Below are 18,816 nucleotides of genomic sequence, written 5' to 3'. Positions count from 1 at the left end.
AGCTGGCACGGGCTGAGTGACAGTAACGGGGACGCCAGCGCTCCGCCTCCCACTGTCCTCGCTCGTCAATGTAGGAATGATCACCTCTCAGTGAGCTTTTATGAGTATTATCTAAAATAGTGCACACTAAACACTGAGCTTTAGGTTATTAGATATTATAATAAAAAAACATAAAGGAAAAGACACCTGTGGGTCTACCTTTTGGTTAGCCCAAAAAATCCAGGACGTAACTGCAAGTGAGCGTTAGAGCAGAGAGCCAAGAGAGAACCCAAGGGCCCAAAGAACACGCTCAGGAGCACAGGTGTCCTGCGACTCCAGGGAAAACAGTCCTGGCTGGAGTCTGAGGGTGACCAGCAGGGGCTCCCGCGGCCCGGCCACTCGCTCTCCACTGTGCCTGGGATTTAGACTGCGTGGATGCACCAGGCACAACTGTCCTCCCACGTGGCCCGGAACATGCCAGGCCATGCAGGGCCCTCTGACAAGGCCACAGGGAGAGAGCTCCGAGGACAGGAGCTGTGACAGGGCGCTGGCAGGACTGTTGCCCCGCAGGCACACTGGGTCTCTAGTGCAATAAATGAGAGGGAGAGCTGGTGGTCACTTCCTTCCTCTAGACCACCAGCCTCAAGTCAAGGACCCCGATGCAGCCACTGGGAAAGGCCACCCAGAGAGGCCTAGATCACCACACAGTGTGGGGGTCAATTATCTTCAAGGCAGTCAAGTCAAGGAAGGCCCCACACAGGACGAGGACGGGATGCAGAAGGCTCGGGCTGAGCCGCGGCTCACTAGGGTCAGGCAGCCCTCCTGAGTAGTGCAGGGTCGCAGGGGAACACAGGGACTGGAGGGAGCCACTGTCTCCTCAAACGTTAACAATCCACTTGCACCGCCATACACTCGTCTGAGGCGGAGACAGAGACTGCCAGCAGTACCTTCTAGAAAGCCACCAACCAAAGCTGAACATGACCCTGATAATGCAGGGCTGCAGGCGGGACCACCACCCCCTCCCAGGGGACATGGCAGAAGAGCTCTGCCCAGGCCAGCTGTTTCAATGCCCCCAACTGGTCCCACAACATCCCGGCGGCAGCAGCCGCCTGCTCCCTGGAAGTCAGCCAGCTATCTTACCTCCGCAAACAGAGGAGAAATAATTGTCGATAAACACTGAGAGAAAGGCCTCTTTGGGATGTCTTTCATCTAGAGGAAAACAAAGATCATAAGAAACAGGTCACAGGCACTGGGCAGTGACTGACACACCGCAGACCCGGTCCATCAAAGCCCGGTGCTGGTTCTATGGCCTCGCCCTGAGGAATGCGCTCTGCTCCCTGTCATTTCTGAGTAAGACTGTCTTACTATCTTTCACTAGGCGACAAAGTTTAGTTTGCAGTCACAGGCAAAACCCATACAGCTGGGACGCAGTATCTGGATCCCACAAGGGAAGGAACTAGCCACCAGGAAGCAAGAGTCCATGGGACGGCCACGCTGGATGGTCAGCGACTCTGAGGAAGTGCTCTCTGCCAACACCCGGAGAGGGAAGCCGGGTGGAGCTGGCTGCGTGGACTGGCCTCTCCTGGAGTTACCATAGCCGCCACTCCACCAGCTCTATCTGAACACTAACACCTGCCTGACTTACCCAAGCAGGCCTGGGACCACAGCGACAGCCACTGGTCCATCCTGCACTACCCTTCTAGAAGACCTAAAAATATAGGTTTTTCATAAATTTAAATAGGCATAAAACCAATTAATCAATTAAGTTTTATGTAAGCACCAAAAGAATACATTCAACTATATGGTCCTTAAATAAAATTATAGTACACTATGAGTAATCCCCGCAAGCAAACAGAAACGGTCCCCTAAGGAGAGCCCTAAAGTCATTTCGTACATAAAACCTGACCCTCTCACTCCAATGCCACCCTGCAGCCGAGGGTTGGGAGTCCGGTGTGGCCCAGGGTGGAGGGGAAGACCATGCGCCACAGTGCACACACAGCAGCATGCAGCTTCTCAGGTCTGAATCTTAGGTAATCAGACAGAAGGTCAGCTCTCGACCTGCCAATTCCCTAAGGGCAAAGTTCCACCAGCGGGCAGCTTCAAGGACAATCCACCCACTCCCAGGGCAAGTGTTACAGAAGAGTAAACTCCTGCTGGTGGACGGCAGGCGCTAGCATTCAAGGATGAGCACCCGTACCTTATTTCTTTCCAAATCCGATGGCTGAAGAGCTCCGTTCTCAAGATTCTTGGGATCCTTCTCTCGGATTGTGAAGATCCAGTCCCCGGAGTCGCTACCTCCAGATGCCTGGCCGTCTGTTTCCCTTGACACAAAGACCCCGCAGTCAGTCAGCGTGGGCACTGTGGCTTCAGGCCCTGGGCCACTCACAGCCCGTGCTCCACACTGTTTCCAACCTCCCCCACCATCTGCGGCCCCTCCCCTGTCCCTCTGGGATCTCCCAGTCCCCCGCCTGCTACATCACAGAACAGAATGTGGTTCCTGAACCTCTCGCCATACTGATGGCACACACGCTTTAGTCTCCTACAGGAAAAGAGGTGGCTCCCTGCTCTGCAAGCCCCTCTCCAGGCCTCGCCTCCTCTCCCACCAACCCAGAAGCGTGCACTCCTCTTCCCCTGTGCAGCCTCCTCTTGCCACGCCCTTGAATGGACGGCCACAGAGGGTCTCAGCCATAGTCACGGACATGCACCTGCACATACTGCATCCACCTGCCACCTACCACCCCGTCCCCACATGCCACCCCGAGGCCCTGCCCTCCTGGCACCGTGGGTAAGGAGGCCTGTTCGGCCTAGGCCTATTGAACCCTCACAGCAGTGGTTGCAAGCTCCTGCCGAACAGCCCGGCTAAGCTGCATCTGCGCCTCCTCCCACCCCAGGGTCACACCGGTTCCTTCTCACCGGCAGTTTCACCTTCGTCCCCAGCCTCCAGCTCTTCTCACATGACAAATGCACCCTGACTGACACCGCTGGTTCTCAGGGTTCTGATGACCTTTCGTACAGCAGTGACCCACAAGTCTGCAAAGTCTGCCTAGTCTCTCTCCCCAAGTGCCACACGTCAGTGCACATCTCCTGGTCACCTGGGAACATCACCTGCCATGCTACCAAAACCTGCACCTGTCCCCTCCTTTACCCAAGTCCATCACCACATCCTGGCTCTCAAAACCCTCTCCCCTCTCTTCACTCTTCACTCTTCACCTCCATTGCTACTGCCCTAATCTCAGCACTGTCAGCTCAACAGCCTCCAAGGTCAGTGGTTGTGACCTTGGTTATGAACCGGAATCACCAAGGGACCTTGAGAACCCCTCTATGTCCAACCCAGAAGTGTTTGCTCCACTGGCCGGGGCATGGGGACAGCACTGAGGGTCAACATTGACTTCTGGCCAGGGTGCACAGGACAGCAGGTCAGTGCTCCCAGGCTCAGCTTCCAAGCCCAGTCCTATCCAGCCACTTCCTTCTCTTGAGTCAAGGCAGCCAGGCCAACTCCCCAGGAGGGTCCAGGCCACATCTCCAGCCGGTGGAACCTGGGTGCCAAGCTGGACACCAGTTCTTGGTCAGGCACTGCCCCCACGCAGAGCCTTATAAGGGTAAGCACCTCTCAGAACATAGCAAAGGGTCACAGAACACAACTTCATGACCTTTCAAAAGTGTATTTAAGGCAGGGTCCTCTGGTCAGTCTTCTCAGAGCAGGAAGAGAAAATAGGTCAAGTTCCCCACACCTGGAGCCACCATGTGGATGTCACTCCATGGGCAACAGGAGGCAAAAAGACTCCTCCGCATGGTGGACACATGGTGCGCTCCAGACACCATGGATGGGGCAGAGACCCCCCACCCCCACGAGCCCGGCAGCCCTGTCTGCGCAGGTGGCTCGGCTCGGACGGCAACCTACGCGTCAGAGTCCTCGGAGCTGGAGTCCTCGCGGCTCTGCTCCGCCTTCCACCGCTTGTACCTGTCGATGAGCTCCGTCAAGTAGGACGTTTTCTTTGCGTTGCGCATTATAAACTTGTGCTTCAGCAACTCCTTAGCAGTGGGTCTCTGGGAAAAACACCCCCCAAAACAGTATGAGGCGAGCTCTTTCTTCATTCTCTCTATCCCAACCCAAAGGACAGACTTATTTATGCCTGAAAATGTCATCGGAATACCACGCTGACAGTGAGATCGGGTTCTGCGTCTAAGTTTTTCCCTCAGGTTGATTCAAAGATGGGTCACTCTGCACCCAGGCCCAGGGCTCCCCGGCACAGTGTGGACATGATGTTTCCAGTGGGGAAACATCGACGTCCAATTAAAGCAAGAGAACTTTCCCCAATAATCTGCACCCCGAGAGCTCTTCTCGCCCACTTTTACTGACACTGATGGCAGACGCCGACAGGAAGAACAGGTTCTGTTACTATTAACATTCTGTACTGTTTGGTGAATACCCCAAAATATAATAAGATGCAAGCACTGACTGGATTCAGCTAAAATAACCTGGAAGAGAGCCAGGAGAGAACCTTTTCCGCATGCTGGAAGATGCCTGGCACTGTCGGTCATCAGCCCTCCTGATGTAGAAAGGTGGGGTTCCCACCCCCTTGTAGCTGAGCTGAGGGCTTCATCCACAGCCCGAGCTCAACACAGCCCAGCCTCCTGGCACTCTATGAATGAGCCAAGGGCTCTACCCCGCAGGATGGCAAAGCCAGTTACTAAAAAGAGTGGAATTCCCAAGGAGGCCCTGTGTGGCTGACCTGGCCCAGACACCAGGAACACAAAACACCAGTGAGTTGGGCTGCTTCCACTTGCTCCAAATTACTAAGGCTTTGCCAACAAGAGCAGCGTGTATCTCAAACTCAAAGGTGTGAAACCCGGGTGGCCTCAGGTACCCCCGCCCCCGCCCCCAGTGGTGAAACTCCAAACATCGCAGGAGTGCTCCAAGTCCCAGCTCAGGTCCTGCTCCTCCCAGGGCTGGAGGCGGTCCTGACTGGAGGTGTGTAATGGGAAGATGTGCACACAGGGACACGCCTTCCCCAAACACCATGCCAACAGCTCAGCATGACCCCTGACCTGCATCCCCTTGAGTGCGAGAAAATGTTGTTTCCCCATGTAATTCCTTCCCCAGAAATGGCACCGCAGTAAGAAACCATGATGCTCCTGCACGCTCATCAGCCAACACCCATGTTTAGTAAGAATTAAAGGGGAGAAGTAGGGCCCGGCTTAGCCTTCAGCTAACTCTGTTGGAAAACTCAAACAAAACAAGGACATCATGCTTTGGCAACACCAAAATACACAGCTTTCAAAGAACTGCCCTAAAAAAATTCCGAGAGAAGAAGGAGGTAAAATGAGGTGGTCAAAACGAGAGGAAGCGGGAAGGCAAGGGGTGCGTGGCTCAGGGAGACCTCTTGTCCCGGCCCACGACAACTAGAGCCCATACATCTAACTTTACGGACCTGTAGCCAGTATTTTTCAGGCTACCCTTTGCCATTACTAAAAGCAGTTTACAGTGGGTAGCCTGAGCCTCCTCTCTAAAACTTAGGATTCCACCTATCCTATTAAGGAGAATATTCCTCAGGCTCAACGAAGCATGAGATACTAGGAAATCTGAAAGAAAATAGGTTTTTAATCCTTAAAAGATTAAATGACAGTAAGCATATTTGCAATTCAAATAAATCAATCAAACCCATTTAGAAAAAGAAAAATGAAGGGGAAAGAAAAGAAGACATGAGCTCCTGAGACAGCTGGTAACGCTGACAGTGGCCTCGCCGGGCCACGGAGCCACCAGAAGCGCACACTTACAAAGCTTGGCTCCTTGTTCAAACAGGCCTCCACGAACTCCTTCAGGGGTTTGCTGTAGCTTCCTTCCAGCGTCGGGGGGTTGTTCTTTGGAATGAGGAATAAAACCTTCATGGGGTGCAGCTCGGAATGGGGTGGCTCCCCTTTGGCCAGTTCTATGGCTGTTATGCCCAGTGACCAGATGTCCGCCTGCAACAAGAGCCTCATTAGGGGACAAACACACGTGGACGAGGAAGATGCCCCTTGAGTTTCTAATAAAGAATCATTGTAACTAATAGGAAATATAAGCCCTTGATATAATATCAAACTAGGCAACAAGTGGAAAAATTTGCTCCACAAAGCACCCTTCACGCTGAAGACAGCTGTGCGACCACCGCGAGGGCAGGTCCTGGGGGATCTGTCAGGGTTCGCGGTGAAGGCCTGGGCCAGGGGCCTGGGTGCAGATGAGCAGGGGGAGCAGGGGCAGCAGGCGCCAGCCGCCCCTCCAGCAGCGCTCAGCTGGGCACGGCTCAGGCCGAGCAGGCTGCCTCGCCTCAGAGACGCGGCTCCAACGCCAGCTCTGCGAAGTCCTATGATGTGGACAACAGAGCGAACGTCCCAGCCTTGTTCCCTCCTCTGTAAGACGGGTGGGGAGTGTAGGCACCCTGCAAGGTTCCCACCAGTGTCCAGCACTTGGGAAACGGTCACTATGCAAGTGTTCACACAGGACAGAAGTGACAGATACTGACACCCAGCACCCCGACCCACCCATCACACGCATCGTTTTGCCTCACAGGACTTGCTGTTGCCGTAGCGTGTTCTGAAGTAAATCTGCCGCTCTAACAGCCCCAATCCACAGTACCCCAGTATGGCAACATAGGACTTTCTAACTACAAACTGACCCCTAGAATCCACAGTACAGTCCCTGACTTGCGACGATTCAGCTTACAAAGGCTCAACTTTACAAAGGTGCAGAAGCAATTCGCGTCCAGGGAAAACCATACTTTGAGCCGACTCTTCCTGGTTAGCAGCATGCCACGCAGTTCTCTCAGGAGCGGCAGCTGCGAGTCGCAGCTCCTGGTCACTCGCACGATCACAGGGAGAACAGCCAGCACTCTGGAGTGTCCTGTGTCGGAGTGTCCAGGTGTGGGTGTGTTCATGCATTCTCCACTCACTGTATTTCATATTTAAAGTCTCACACTAAGTGGACCAATCTAGAAGAACTAGTGTCAGAGTATATTTCTGTTTTCCTTCGCTGTACAACTTGGAATCCTGGATTTATTTCACATGTGCACTTTTTTATACATTGGCAGAAATGTGATTTCTGTGCGTCCCTCAGACACAGGAGGAGGACTGGGGGCACAGGTGCCCACGAGCAGGGGCGTGCCCAGACCTGTGGTGGGCTGGAGGGCCGAGGAAGTGAGCTGCAGGGGAAGAGGAGCAGGAGCGCAGGCGGCCGGCTCTCTGTGGCAGTGGGTCTCCACACACAGGCACCTCCTGAAGCCTGAGAGCGTCTGCCGCGAGTCTGCCCCTGCCCGACCTCTCGGGTCTCCGGGGAACTGATGTCACCTAATGCCTGGCATTGCTCATCCTGGTTTCCCCAGGAGGGTGGCCAGGACAGCACCATAAAGACAAAATGTGAGCCACGTCCCCAGGAAGTCCAGCCAGAATCCCATGGCGACCCTGCTCCTCAGTGCTCCTCCTAGGATCCTCCCACACCCACCCAGGCACGGAGGGGGGGGGGGTCCTGTGGCCCTGACCTCCTCGTGCCCTGTGTTCCCACCCCACTTGGGCTTGGTTCAAAGCTGCCCCATACCCAGGACTTCTGCAGGGTCCTTCAGCAGGCCCTCCAAATATCCAACACCCTACTGACAAACACGGAAACCCCAGCACTCAAGAAATGCTGAACAGACTGACAGGTCAATCAAAACCACGAAAATATCCAAAGTTACGAAAACCAATTAATTTGACTTCTGCACATCTATCCTAGATAAACGTGAGCTCTGGAAGGTGTATTTACCACACAAAATACTCAAGAGCAGCACTAATCACACTCGCCCTTAGAAGAATGATGGAGTGGCCACAGCCATGAACTTACTGCAGGGCACTTTGACAACGTGGCATCTGAAGAGAAGCGGGACCAGCACGACCGAGTCTGTCCATTGCTACATCTAGGAAACACAGCATCCGGTTTGGAATGTGTTGAAATCAAAGTCACGCAGGGGAAGGGCACTCACCTTCCGAAGCAGGAAAGATGAGGCCATTTGGGAAACACATGAAATCCGACACAAAGGCACTGCTGACAGGAAACAGCGATTCTTAACACAAGCCCAAGTCAAAGGCTGCAAGGGCCGACGCTCTGAAATGTAGGTATTGACCGCGAGCCGGTCCCTTCCTACACAGACCCTTCTAGGTAGCATGGTCCTGGATGACCACACAGAATCGCCTGCTCCTGACGCTGAGGACTTTCTCCCCAGAGCGGGGAGTGGGGAATGACACATGACACCATCACACAATGCACAACAAAGTAGCTGGCTACAAATCTGAAAATACTAACCATTTAAGTGACATTCTAAAATTATACATAAAAAATAATTCTAGAAGGAACACTAATCACCTCTCCATAATCAAGAGGAAGAAGAAAACCATGCCTCGCTCCAAGTCACGGTTTTAACTAAACTAGGCAGGCAAAAAACAAAAACGGATTTAACCTGGCCACTTACTTCCTCAGATGCAACATTCAGGAACACTATACTTGGGACCTAGAGGTGTGAAACGTCTATGAGCGCTCAACAGAAATGCGTCCTTGACCCCAAGCGTCCCCACAGGATACACGCCATAATGAAACCCGATGCCACCTGCCTCCTAGGCCACAGTCGCCCCGCCCCACCTCCAGTGCTCCATGCCCTTCAGTCCTCACCCGGACTGTGGGTGAGTGCTGGCCTGCAGGTGGGGACGGGGCAGTGGGCTAGTGTGGGCATGCGGTAGGGGTGAGGCAGGCTGCCGCTGGATGACCCGCTGTCCACTCAGCTTGGACAACGTCACTGCTTCCATCACCGCATCACCGCATCGCGATGAAGATCGCAAACCTTTATTTCAGAGATGACTGACAGTGGAATAACTTGGCTTGGTGGCAGATCTACAGATATTCTTCCTTCTTTCCATTTCTTTTTTCAGAATTTTCCAGATCATCACTAAAGAACACACGTGTGCTGCGTCTGCAGCCAAAACCAGGAAAAGCTGTTTACAAGAGGCTGCTGAGCGCAGCCTTGGGTCTCCAGGATGCTGCTACAGGCCCCGCAGGCCAGCATCTCTGCCCACCCTCCACCCTCTGCTCTGCACTGCCAGCCTAGGCACAAGGACTCTCCCTCCCAGAGTGCTGTCCCCTCGCCTCGGAAGGGGGGGCGCCCCGTGTGAGGCCGTCCTCAGCGCTCTGCCTTCTCTCCTGGGGCAGTGCACCCCCACCACTGAACTACCCAGCCTCGGACACAACCACAGGGCAGCAGCTGACTGACTCAACCAAGGACCACAGAGAAGGGCCGTGAACAGGGCCGCATCTTCACCAAGTTCAACCCACTTGGGAACATACTCTCCCAATAACCTTAAAAAGAAAAAAGATTAAAGTTCTTGTGCCTTAGGCCCAAGGCCCCTTTGCAGTTCTCTCTCAGCACTATCTCCAAGACGGGGACAGCTGGAAACAAGCGGAGCTTCCCTAATCCCCCTTAAAACAGTAGTAGTGATGAAGGTTCCTAAGGACCAGGAGCAGTCAGGACTGTGCGGAGATTCATAAGCAGACTGGCAGGGGGCCCCGTGTGTGCAGAACTTTCTAAGAGCAAATGGGCAGCCCAAATGACAAGGTCACAGATCCTGCCGGGGGTTCTAGATCAAGGCGTCTTCAGGAAACAAGGTGCACCCTTCTCTCCAGCCCGCCCTTCCCGAGAGGAAGCCGCAGGTGCCTGTGCCTGCAACCACCAGAAGTCTGGGACTTGGGCCCGTAATGTTGACAGCGGTGCAGAGACGCGTCCACGCAACCATAAGGACGCATGGAAGGGGCGCAGGAAAAAAGCAGAGGTGAGCGTCAGGAGGCCAGAGCAGACTCACGGCTGCAGCACAGTGGGGGAGCCCAGTGCCCCGGCAGGTCCGCCAGGCCCCGCAGGACAGCCACAGAGCCACAGGGCAAGCTGGGAGCAGCCTGCTCAGGATGAGAGCTGTTGGCCAAGAGGCACTCCTAAGGCCGGGAGGGTCCCCCAAGGTCCATGCTAGAAAGCCTGAATACTGAGACACTGACTTCGCCCTAATGTGCACTAGACATACCTCCTAAGCTGACAAACCTGAGAGTCCATTTCACATAACACACGTCACACAGAATTCCCTTTGAAAGTTGATGGGGGCTGGGCATGGTGGCACACGCCTACAAGCCCAGTGACTCAGGAGGCTGAAGCAGAAGGATCACAAGTTTGAGGCCAGAATCAGCAAATTTAGTGAGGCCCTAAGCAACTTAGTAAGACCCTGTCTCAAAATTTTAAAAAAATAATAATAAAATAAAAAGGTCTGGGGATGTAGCTCAGTGGTAAAGCACCCCATGTTCAAACCTCAGCACCAAAAAAACCAAAGTCAGTGGGTATGGCGCAGGTCTGCCCTACTGAAATCCAGACACACTCGTTTTGACAGCAAATGCAGAGGCTAGACTCAACACCTCCGCTCCTGCCGAGATCAACCGAGCCTAGGGAAAGGGCCAAGAGGGGCTGCAGAGGTGAGTCGTGGCCTTGGAGGCGACCATCCCCCACAGGACAGAGAGCCAGTGAGCAGCCAACGTGGGCTGCTACCCCGCCCCAGGACAGCAGGGCTGGCGAGCCTGGGGCATGTCTGCTCTCACTGGTTGCCAAGGCCATCTGCGCCCACAGAAGTCACAGTCACCACCACAGTTCAGTAGGGAAGCAGTCTGGCCACCTCGCCCAAGCCAGAGCCCAGGGCGCCTGGACTTCAGCCGCACCAGCACACTGTAACAGCTGATGGCTTACAGAGGTGACCGCAGGTCCCAGGGAAAGTTACCACATGCTCTGTGTGCTATTTAACAAGAGAGGAACCTCCACGCTCAGAAGGTCTCCACTTAAGAACTAAACACGCTAGGACGAATCCGAAGCGACCTAGGAGCCCTGCCCTCTGCCTGTTCTGCCGCGACGTCGGTGGCCGCTCTCCATGCCTTTCTCTGCGTGCCCTGGGAAGACGGGACGGAGCTCAAGTGGGCCCTGTGCCTCAGCCACTCCTCTTGGCCAGAGCCCCCTCCAGTGCAGAGTCCCTCCCTCTCTGCAGACAAGTCCTCACCTCCACTGTTCCCCACCTGGGTGCCACCCTCACCCTGTGGTCCTCTGTCCCTGCACACCCTCCTTCACACGCTCCTTGTGTCCCCACCAACCACACACTAAACTGAAAACCACAGCGACGTGGCTGGATGAACAGAGAGCAACGGTGCTCAAGGGGGCGCAGGAGACGAGGAAAACTGAGAAAAGTGGTTTTAACGCAGATCGGAGCTGGAGGTCCGGGAGGAACACTGCAAGGCTGCAGAACAAAGGGGACAGACGGGGACCCCGCAAAGACAAATCCTTGGCACTTACCTTAGAGTCGTACGCTGACTGTTTAATGACCTCAGGCGCCATCCAGAAGGGGGTGCCCACGAAGGTGTTCCGCTTTATCTGGGTATCTGTCAGCTGGCCGGCCACCCCGAAGTCAGCCAGCTTCACCTCTCCGTGCTCAGAGAGCAGCACATTGGCGGCTGCAAAAGAAAACCAAGGCAGACCCCACTGCAACGCTCCGCTCGGTCACCCGGTGGCCCGCAATCGCTCCCAGCGGGGGCTGTGCGTCTCTCTAGACCCCCAGGCCAGCCCTGTCCGGGCGCCTGAAGGCTCAGGGCGACCTCCCAGAGCAGAGAAGTGCGGCTGAACCCAACACCTCAGGCGTTTCCAAGCAAAAGAAGGAGACAGCCCTTACCTTTGATGTCTCTGTGGATTTTCTTCTCTGAATGTAGATAATCAAGTCCTTTCAGAATTTCTCTTAATATGGTAGCAATCTGAGTTTCATCTAAAGGGCCAGGTTCTAACTAAGAAAAAAAGGATTATCACAGTTGCTTAGTCTGAGATAAGAGAGAGTGCTCACGTTAAACAGGCAGGGATAATTAAATTGAAAACATATTCCCTTAAAGCAGGTATTTTGCCTACACAATTAAAACCTATGAAAGCATCCTTAAAGCACAGAACCAGAGAAAATGACTTTACTAAATGAAGTAAGCACCAAGGAGAAAGGGTCACCAAGCTGGCCTGTGACATAGGGTCACTCCTCTGGCCTGGCAGGGGGTCACAGGCAGGGTCCCCAGTCTAGGAACAACAGCCCAGGAACTTACAGTGCATCGGGATCTGCTCTAATGTACTTGGTTATTGTTTCCAGAAGGCTCATCCTTGCAGCCAAAAGCAACCATCAGAACGAGCAGGCCTGGGGCCAGCCCTCCCGAGGCTGCCGCGGCACCAAAGGCTTTGAATCTGTGCTCTGGTGCTTCCCCACTCTGGGGACGTGGCTCAAAGAGCTCATTCTTAATACGTCAAGATTTGTTATAAATGTATTATCAAATAAAAATGACTATTAATTACCTTTAATGAGGTAGTAAGTGCCTCTGCAAACTTTTATGCTGACCCAAAAAAAGCTGTTCAGTCCTTAATATCCATTCTTGTAGAAAGACATAAAGAAGCACTGTCACGTGTGCATGTCCCCATTTATAAGGAAGTCAGACTGAAGAGCCGAGGTGAGGTAGCGCGCTCGCCATTGCCTGCCGAGCGGGGCCTCCGCCACAGCTCCTAATTACCCAAATGCCACCAGCAAAACACCCGAGGCTCGCTAAGGGTCTAAGAGGAGCAGTCGGGGGCAGAGGTCTAAAAAGCTGGGCCACTTCGCTCCACACAGCCCTCCGTCGAACCTTCCAATGTGGCTCACACATCTTCACCACCGGGGAGACCACCACGTTTCAATATGACAAACGCGCTTTACACCAAATGGAGTGAAAGCCAAGGCGCTCCTGGCGGGTCCCAGGCTGAGGGTTTGTGGGCCAGTGTGGGTGCAACCGAGACCCCCCAGTCTGCACGCTCTCCGGTTCCTCCCCAGCCCCGAGCCCAGCTCTGATCCCCAAGGTCGCTTCTCAGGGCTGCCTCTCCCGACGTGCTGGCTCTGCGGTCTGGCTCCTCCGGCAGCAGGCCACCCTGGGTCAGGCTGCTCCTGGTTTTCTGCCACTTGGAACACAGGTGGAGAGAAGGTGCTGGTGGCTGCGGTTCGTCTTCATTTCATCCCGTGCTCAGAAGGTGGACCTGCCTGTGTCCACTAGCCTGCCGGCAGCTGCCGCGGACTCGAACCAAGACGTCGTCCCCAGACCAGCGGCGCAACGCACACTCAGCTCCAGAAAGCCCGATTTCCCCCCAAGCTGCACTTTCAAGAAACAACGAAACGGCTGCTGCCCAGACCCTGATCTAGAACCCGCCCTGCCTGTGACAGCCTCTCCACCCTGTCTACCTCTCGGCGTCCACAGAACGTATGAGTTTCGTTTCCCAAACGAGGAAAACACAGCAGTCCCTCACCCACTGAAGGAAGAAGGGAAAACCGAGATGCTGGGTCTCTGCTCCGTTCTCAACACCAGGACGAGGGGAAAATCCAAAGTCACAGGGGAGTCCAGGTCTTCCTCCTCCTCCAGCTAGACTTCACCCACGCAGCTGCGGCCAACGTCTTCACCAGCCCTCCTCCCATCACAGTCTCTGGCCGTAAAAGAGCTGAGGACACGAGGAGGGAAGCTCCCGAGAGAACGAGGAGCGGGCCTTGTGACTGAACCAGGCCCGCCTGGCCCTCTACCGCCTAAGGCCGCCTCCACGGCGGGCAGGAGAGGGTACTAAGTCAGAGCTAGCTAAGTGCCTTCTTGGCGTCCACAATGATCTACTTCAGGAGCTGATGGGCTGGGCTGAGGGACGCACAGACAGGTGACACATGACCTCTGCACTGTCTGTGGGGCATCAGGGGGGGGGGGTGCAGGCGCTGGACGGGACTAAGGGAGGTGCGCCTCACCCAGTCCTGGGTGGGCACCATCCTATCTGCTGAGGCCCCAAGGGAAGGAAAGGCAGGGGAAAGGCAAAGTCACCTTTCTTCTTCTGCCCTTGAACTCCGCGACTGCAGGCTCCGGCCTGTGGCTTGGACTGAGCCACTCCACCAACTCCCCTGGCTCCCCAGCTTGCCGGCGGCCTATGTCGCCGGGGCATTCCCTGGCAAACTCCCGCTCGTGCCCATCTCCCGCCGCCTCTGTCTCCAGAACCTTGATATCACAGTGTCCAACTCACTACCAAGTCCCTGAGCGGCTCCCTACCCCAGGGTTCCTCAGGACAGGGTCAGACCAGGCTGAGCCGAGTTCTGAGTCACACACCAGCAGTCTCCACAGCCTTCCAACCTTCGGGTGAGATAAAGAAGGACTCCACCATTAAAAGCATGGTGAATTTTTTAAGAATTAATAACAAAGACTACCAGGAAAAAAATTCAGACTCCATCCCATCTTTAGGTGACTTCTAAGTCCCTCCCCTTCTTCTCTCCTCCCCGCTTCCTCTGCCATAAGGACCGTCAGCCAGGCCATGCAGCAACGTGTAGCTTGTGACTCAGTTCTCACCACAGAACAGATGTGACACATGCCCCCCGCCAGTCCCAACACTGGCAGCTGGAGAAGAAAAGGCTAAAGGTGGCAGGAAGCCATAAGCCCCTGCGGGGGAGAGCCAGCTATGTGCACCTGTGTGAGACCCTGTTTTGGAGCCACAGTGGCAGCAGCTTGGCCTACACATTATTGGACATGCCATCTCATTCTTCCAAAATGGTGTTGTACATTCACTTCTAAGTTCATTGAGCATCACTGCCTGATTAAGTGAGCAATTTATGTAGCAAGTCCCTTCTTAATTAGATTCCCAGGCTGTCCCTCAGATTCTCTGGCAACACTGCTGATCTTTTAATCAGCTAAAACCTCTCCATCCTGGCCCTCCTGCTAACCCTCACGCAACCCCGCCATCCCCTCGGCCCGCTCTGCCTTGAACCACTTCTAACACACCCGACTGCGCCCCGTGGATCGCGTGCCACAAGAGCTATGTGCACTGCTCTGTTCACGGCAGGGGCTTCAGGTGGCTAGCTCAGCACAGGCACTCAGGGCACACACAACAGGTGTTTCCTGAACAAAACAATCGTTCCTCCACTGAGCTACAGAAATCTACACCCCTGGCAGTTAGATGCCTGAACCAAGTGGTACACAAGAGTCCCCGAAGTCACGGCACCCAGAGCAGCAGGGACTTCAGAGGACATCAACACAAGTCATCACCAAGTCATATTCCAAAGAACACAGTGTGTCCTCAGAGTGATCCTGGGGAATCTTACAAACATTTAATTTCATTACTATATATCTCTTAAATTAAAAAAAAAAAAAAAAAAAGACTGAGCACATTCAAAATAAAATATGACTTTTATATTCCTAGCTCTTAATTACTGAGCTATGCTGTCTTCTCTATTCTTCGCACTGCTTCTAGAATTTTTTTTAAAGTCAAAAAGGATAGAGCAGGGCTGGGGTGTGGCTCAGAGGTAGAGCACTTGCCCAGCAGGCCCCAAAATACAAAGCAGCACCAGGGAAGGGGAAGAGGGCCCAGGGGCACACCCCACCCCCACAGCACTGGTAACCTTCTGCCAGCTAAGACACCTGTGCCCTGACAACAGTACTAGCTGGCATCCACCCACAGAATGACACCCGGTACTTCTCAGAAGCAGATCTAGGTTACTCTCAACTTGAAGTACACAGCCTTTCCAGCTGTGTCCCCCACTCTGTCTGACACGTGGGGCCCAAGATGGGCTTGCACAACACGTCAGAGGATGGGGATTTGCCAGCTGGTTTTGAAGCCTGCCCATCTATAACCTGGGGCAAAGTTGCATCCACTTTCTGGGGGCCCTTGTGAGCCTGCAGAATGGCGAGGACCGGGTTTTCAGTCCTCAGTCCTGACACTGGCGGCAAGCACCTTGCAGGGCTTGAGGAGGAGGGAGGGATGTGACCCCAGTGATCTCCATGCCCATTCCAAAGACTCCCTCACTCCCCACAAGGAACGGTCTCAGTCGTTCACCCCAACCTGGAATCTGCCTCCACTAGAAACCCCGATTCTGGAAAGGAACGCCCTCCAAATTCACTATCAGACATGCTCGAAGGGCAATCCTGGGTGAGAGAGGGTACCGTCTCCCTGTGCCAGGCTGAGGCGCCTTGAAGGCTCAATGGAAAAAATAAGGCAGACAGCTGCAGCGCAGAGTGAGGAGGACAGCTGGCGACACTCTGTGCCAGAGGCCACCATACGCAAGTCGGGGGCTGCGGGCAGGTCCAGGGCGGAGCAGCTGCAGAGACAGCACCCTCTAGAACAGACCGCGCCCTCGGTGCTGAGCACAGAAGTGAAGAGAGCGCCGAGACGAAGGCCAGTGGCCCTCATGCTCTGGGGCCTGTGAGCAGGAGCTCTGAACGAGACCCAGTCACCATGCCGACAGCCTTCAGGACAGGGGCTCCTACAAAGTCACTTCCTAACGGGGAGCACCGTGCCTATCAGTTGAGAGAAATCAATACAAGCAAGCTAGAATTTTTCAAAAAGCTGCCCCCAAATCAATTTATTCAGCTATCTACAAGCATACTATTGTGCATGACAGTATTCTGGCTTTTAAAATCTTTTATAAACACAAGATACCCTCTCAAAATAATCCTAATAGTTTTCAACTTTCAAAATTAATTACCAAAAAGAACAAATTTTTTTAAAAATTTAAATTTTTTACCATATCCCATTATTGAAGCCTATCCTCCTCTTTGAGGACGGGGCAACAGCCAGGGGGCCGAGGCGGTGGGGGAGGGCTGCGAGGCTCGGCAGCGGGGGGCTCAGCAGCCAGCTCCATCTTAGGGGCACCTCTGACATCAGGGGCTCCTCTCCTAGCCCAATAACATGGTGGGCCGGGTGGATCCAAAAGGGATGCCAGTTTATTTACCTGGAGAATGGAGGGTGGCTTGCTGGGACTCTCACCGCAGAGGATTTTAAAGTGGGGAGTTCTACGCTTCCTTCCAACTCTGAAGTCTATGACTGCACGGACCTCAAGTCAAACAAACAAACGAACCAGTGCACACCAAGTCTGAACGCTGGGCATTCAGAGACCGGAGCTGCTGCTCTCAAGGACCCACCGTCAGGACGAGAGGCCCTGCAACCACTTCACCTGCACCAATGGAGGTACTTTACTACATTCCCGTATTATGTCCCAAAAGAGGAAGATTTCGGGGTAATACATACATTCATGGAAAGGAACCAAAGCAAGACATAAAACGCATCTAGTCCACCCCACACTTTCTTTGCGGTTCCGGGGGTTGAACTCAGGGACGCTTTACCACTGAGCTTCATCCCCAGCCCTTTTCAATTTTATTTTGAGGCAGGGTCTCACTAAGTTGTGCAGGCTGGCCTTGAACTTGAGCTCCTCCTGCCTAGGCCTCCCAAGTCACTGGGATTATAGGTGTGCACCATTGTACCTGGTTCCATTTTAAGATCATGTTTATGCCATGTTCATTTTTTTTTCTTTAACTTTTCCTTTTTAACACTATTTTGACCGATTTTCTAATGGCTTTTAATAATTCGTAATTTTCTAAATTTAGTACATGAGCTTTCCAAAGATACATGTAGTTTTAGAAGGTTACTGTCCCTAAAAACTACCTACTGCTATCGCTACTGTGAGAAAGAAACTTCCTCTGGATCACAGGGATCCATCCTTTCCATGGTGGGTGAGAGTGTAGATGGAAACTTTCAGAAAGGCTCTTCCTTCAGCCTCATGCTGACAGCAGCAAAAGCAGGGTCCCAACCTCCTGTCAGGCAGCACCATCCAGCTCTAAAGGGATGGACCAGCCTGGCTGAGGGCTGAGGGCTCACTCCCCCAAAAGCCTGGTTTTTACTGGGTCGGGGTGGGGAGTAGCTGCTAAGCTGGGTGAGTGTTTTTAAAAAACAAGGTCTGTCGTTTGCATATCCTACATTTCAAGAGTGACCTAAGCCAAGCCACGCTTGTCAGGGCTGGTAGTCTGTGAGCACTCCGCCAACACCTGCGTGGAGCCATGCTGTACAGGACAAGCAAAGCACCTTCCTCCTGCTTCCAGTGGGCTGCATGCACTCGAGGCAAGTCCAGAGAAGACATGCCGCTGGGTCCCTCTGCTCCATCCAGCACATGGGGCGAGCTGGCAAGGGGCAGAAGGGGGCAGGTGTGCCACTCCCTGCCTGACCAGCACCTGGCATCTGATGCCATTTCTCAACACATCTCAATCACATCCCTCCCTGACTTCCGAGATGAAAATGTGATGTGCTTACTTTGAGCAAAGTTACCATCAAAAATATGGAAGCCATGATGACTATCAGCTCCACAAAAGCTAACAAACTTGTTCTGAAAATGACTTTAACCAGTTGTTCTCAGGTAAGATAATTCCAGGCAAAACCCTTCACTTCTTCTATGGATGAATTCATTCGTTTCCCAGATGGTTTCAAAAGCAGACATATAGTTTTCAGTAAATATTTCAAAAATAAATAAGGAATAGCTTGGTTCCTTTTTCAAGCAACTTTAAAAAGGGGAAATGAAATGGATATAGAATTATCTTTGAAACCAAGATAGCAAGAAGAGGCTTGGGGGCCTGTCACACACCAACACCATACTTACTAGATCCAGTGCGGAGCCTCCACCAAGATATTCCATTATTATCCACAATTTAGTATCCTATACAAACAAAAACAAAAAAGAAAGGAGTCACTTTAAAAATATCTGAAAATATCTGAAATAACTGGGAAGACTGTTTTCACCGGTTTTAGGATCTAGAACACTTTATGAACACATGCCAACAAGGAGGGTACTCCAAAGTGAGAGCTGGACACCAATCAGCACGCGGGGAGCCTCCACCACTGCAGGGCAGTGGCCACAGGGCTTCCAGGGAGTGTGTCCAGACCTCCAGGCCAGACCTCCCAGGGTCCCGCACTGCGCCCAGCTCTCAGA

At 53.4% G+C, this 18,816-nt stretch overlaps 1 protein-coding gene across 1 annotated transcript in view; it reads right to left on the bottom strand.

The window, feature by feature from the left end:
- Positions 1-18,816, bottom strand: part of Stk24 (serine/threonine kinase 24) — a 99,555-nt gene that overhangs the window by 5,513 nt on the left and 75,226 nt on the right. The window contains exons 3-9 of the mRNA XM_047552893.1: positions 18,487-18,543; positions 11,722-11,830; positions 11,349-11,506; positions 5,758-5,943; positions 3,881-4,026; positions 2,177-2,300; positions 1,120-1,188 (exon numbers count right to left, since the gene is read on the bottom strand). Coding sequence (XP_047408849.1) covers positions 1,120-1,188; positions 2,177-2,300; positions 3,881-4,026; positions 5,758-5,943; positions 11,349-11,506; positions 11,722-11,830; positions 18,487-18,543 — 849 coding nt within the window. The remainder of the gene's footprint in view (positions 1-1,119; positions 1,189-2,176; positions 2,301-3,880; positions 4,027-5,757; positions 5,944-11,348; positions 11,507-11,721; positions 11,831-18,486; positions 18,544-18,816) is intronic.

Source organism: Sciurus carolinensis, chromosome 5, assembly GCF_902686445.1.
Source record: "Sciurus carolinensis chromosome 5, mSciCar1.2, whole genome shotgun sequence".
NCBI classification, from domain to species: domain Eukaryota; kingdom Metazoa; phylum Chordata; class Mammalia; order Rodentia; family Sciuridae; genus Sciurus; species Sciurus carolinensis.
Note: the sequence above shows the minus strand (reverse complement) of the source record. Positions and strands in the feature narration are given on the sequence as shown.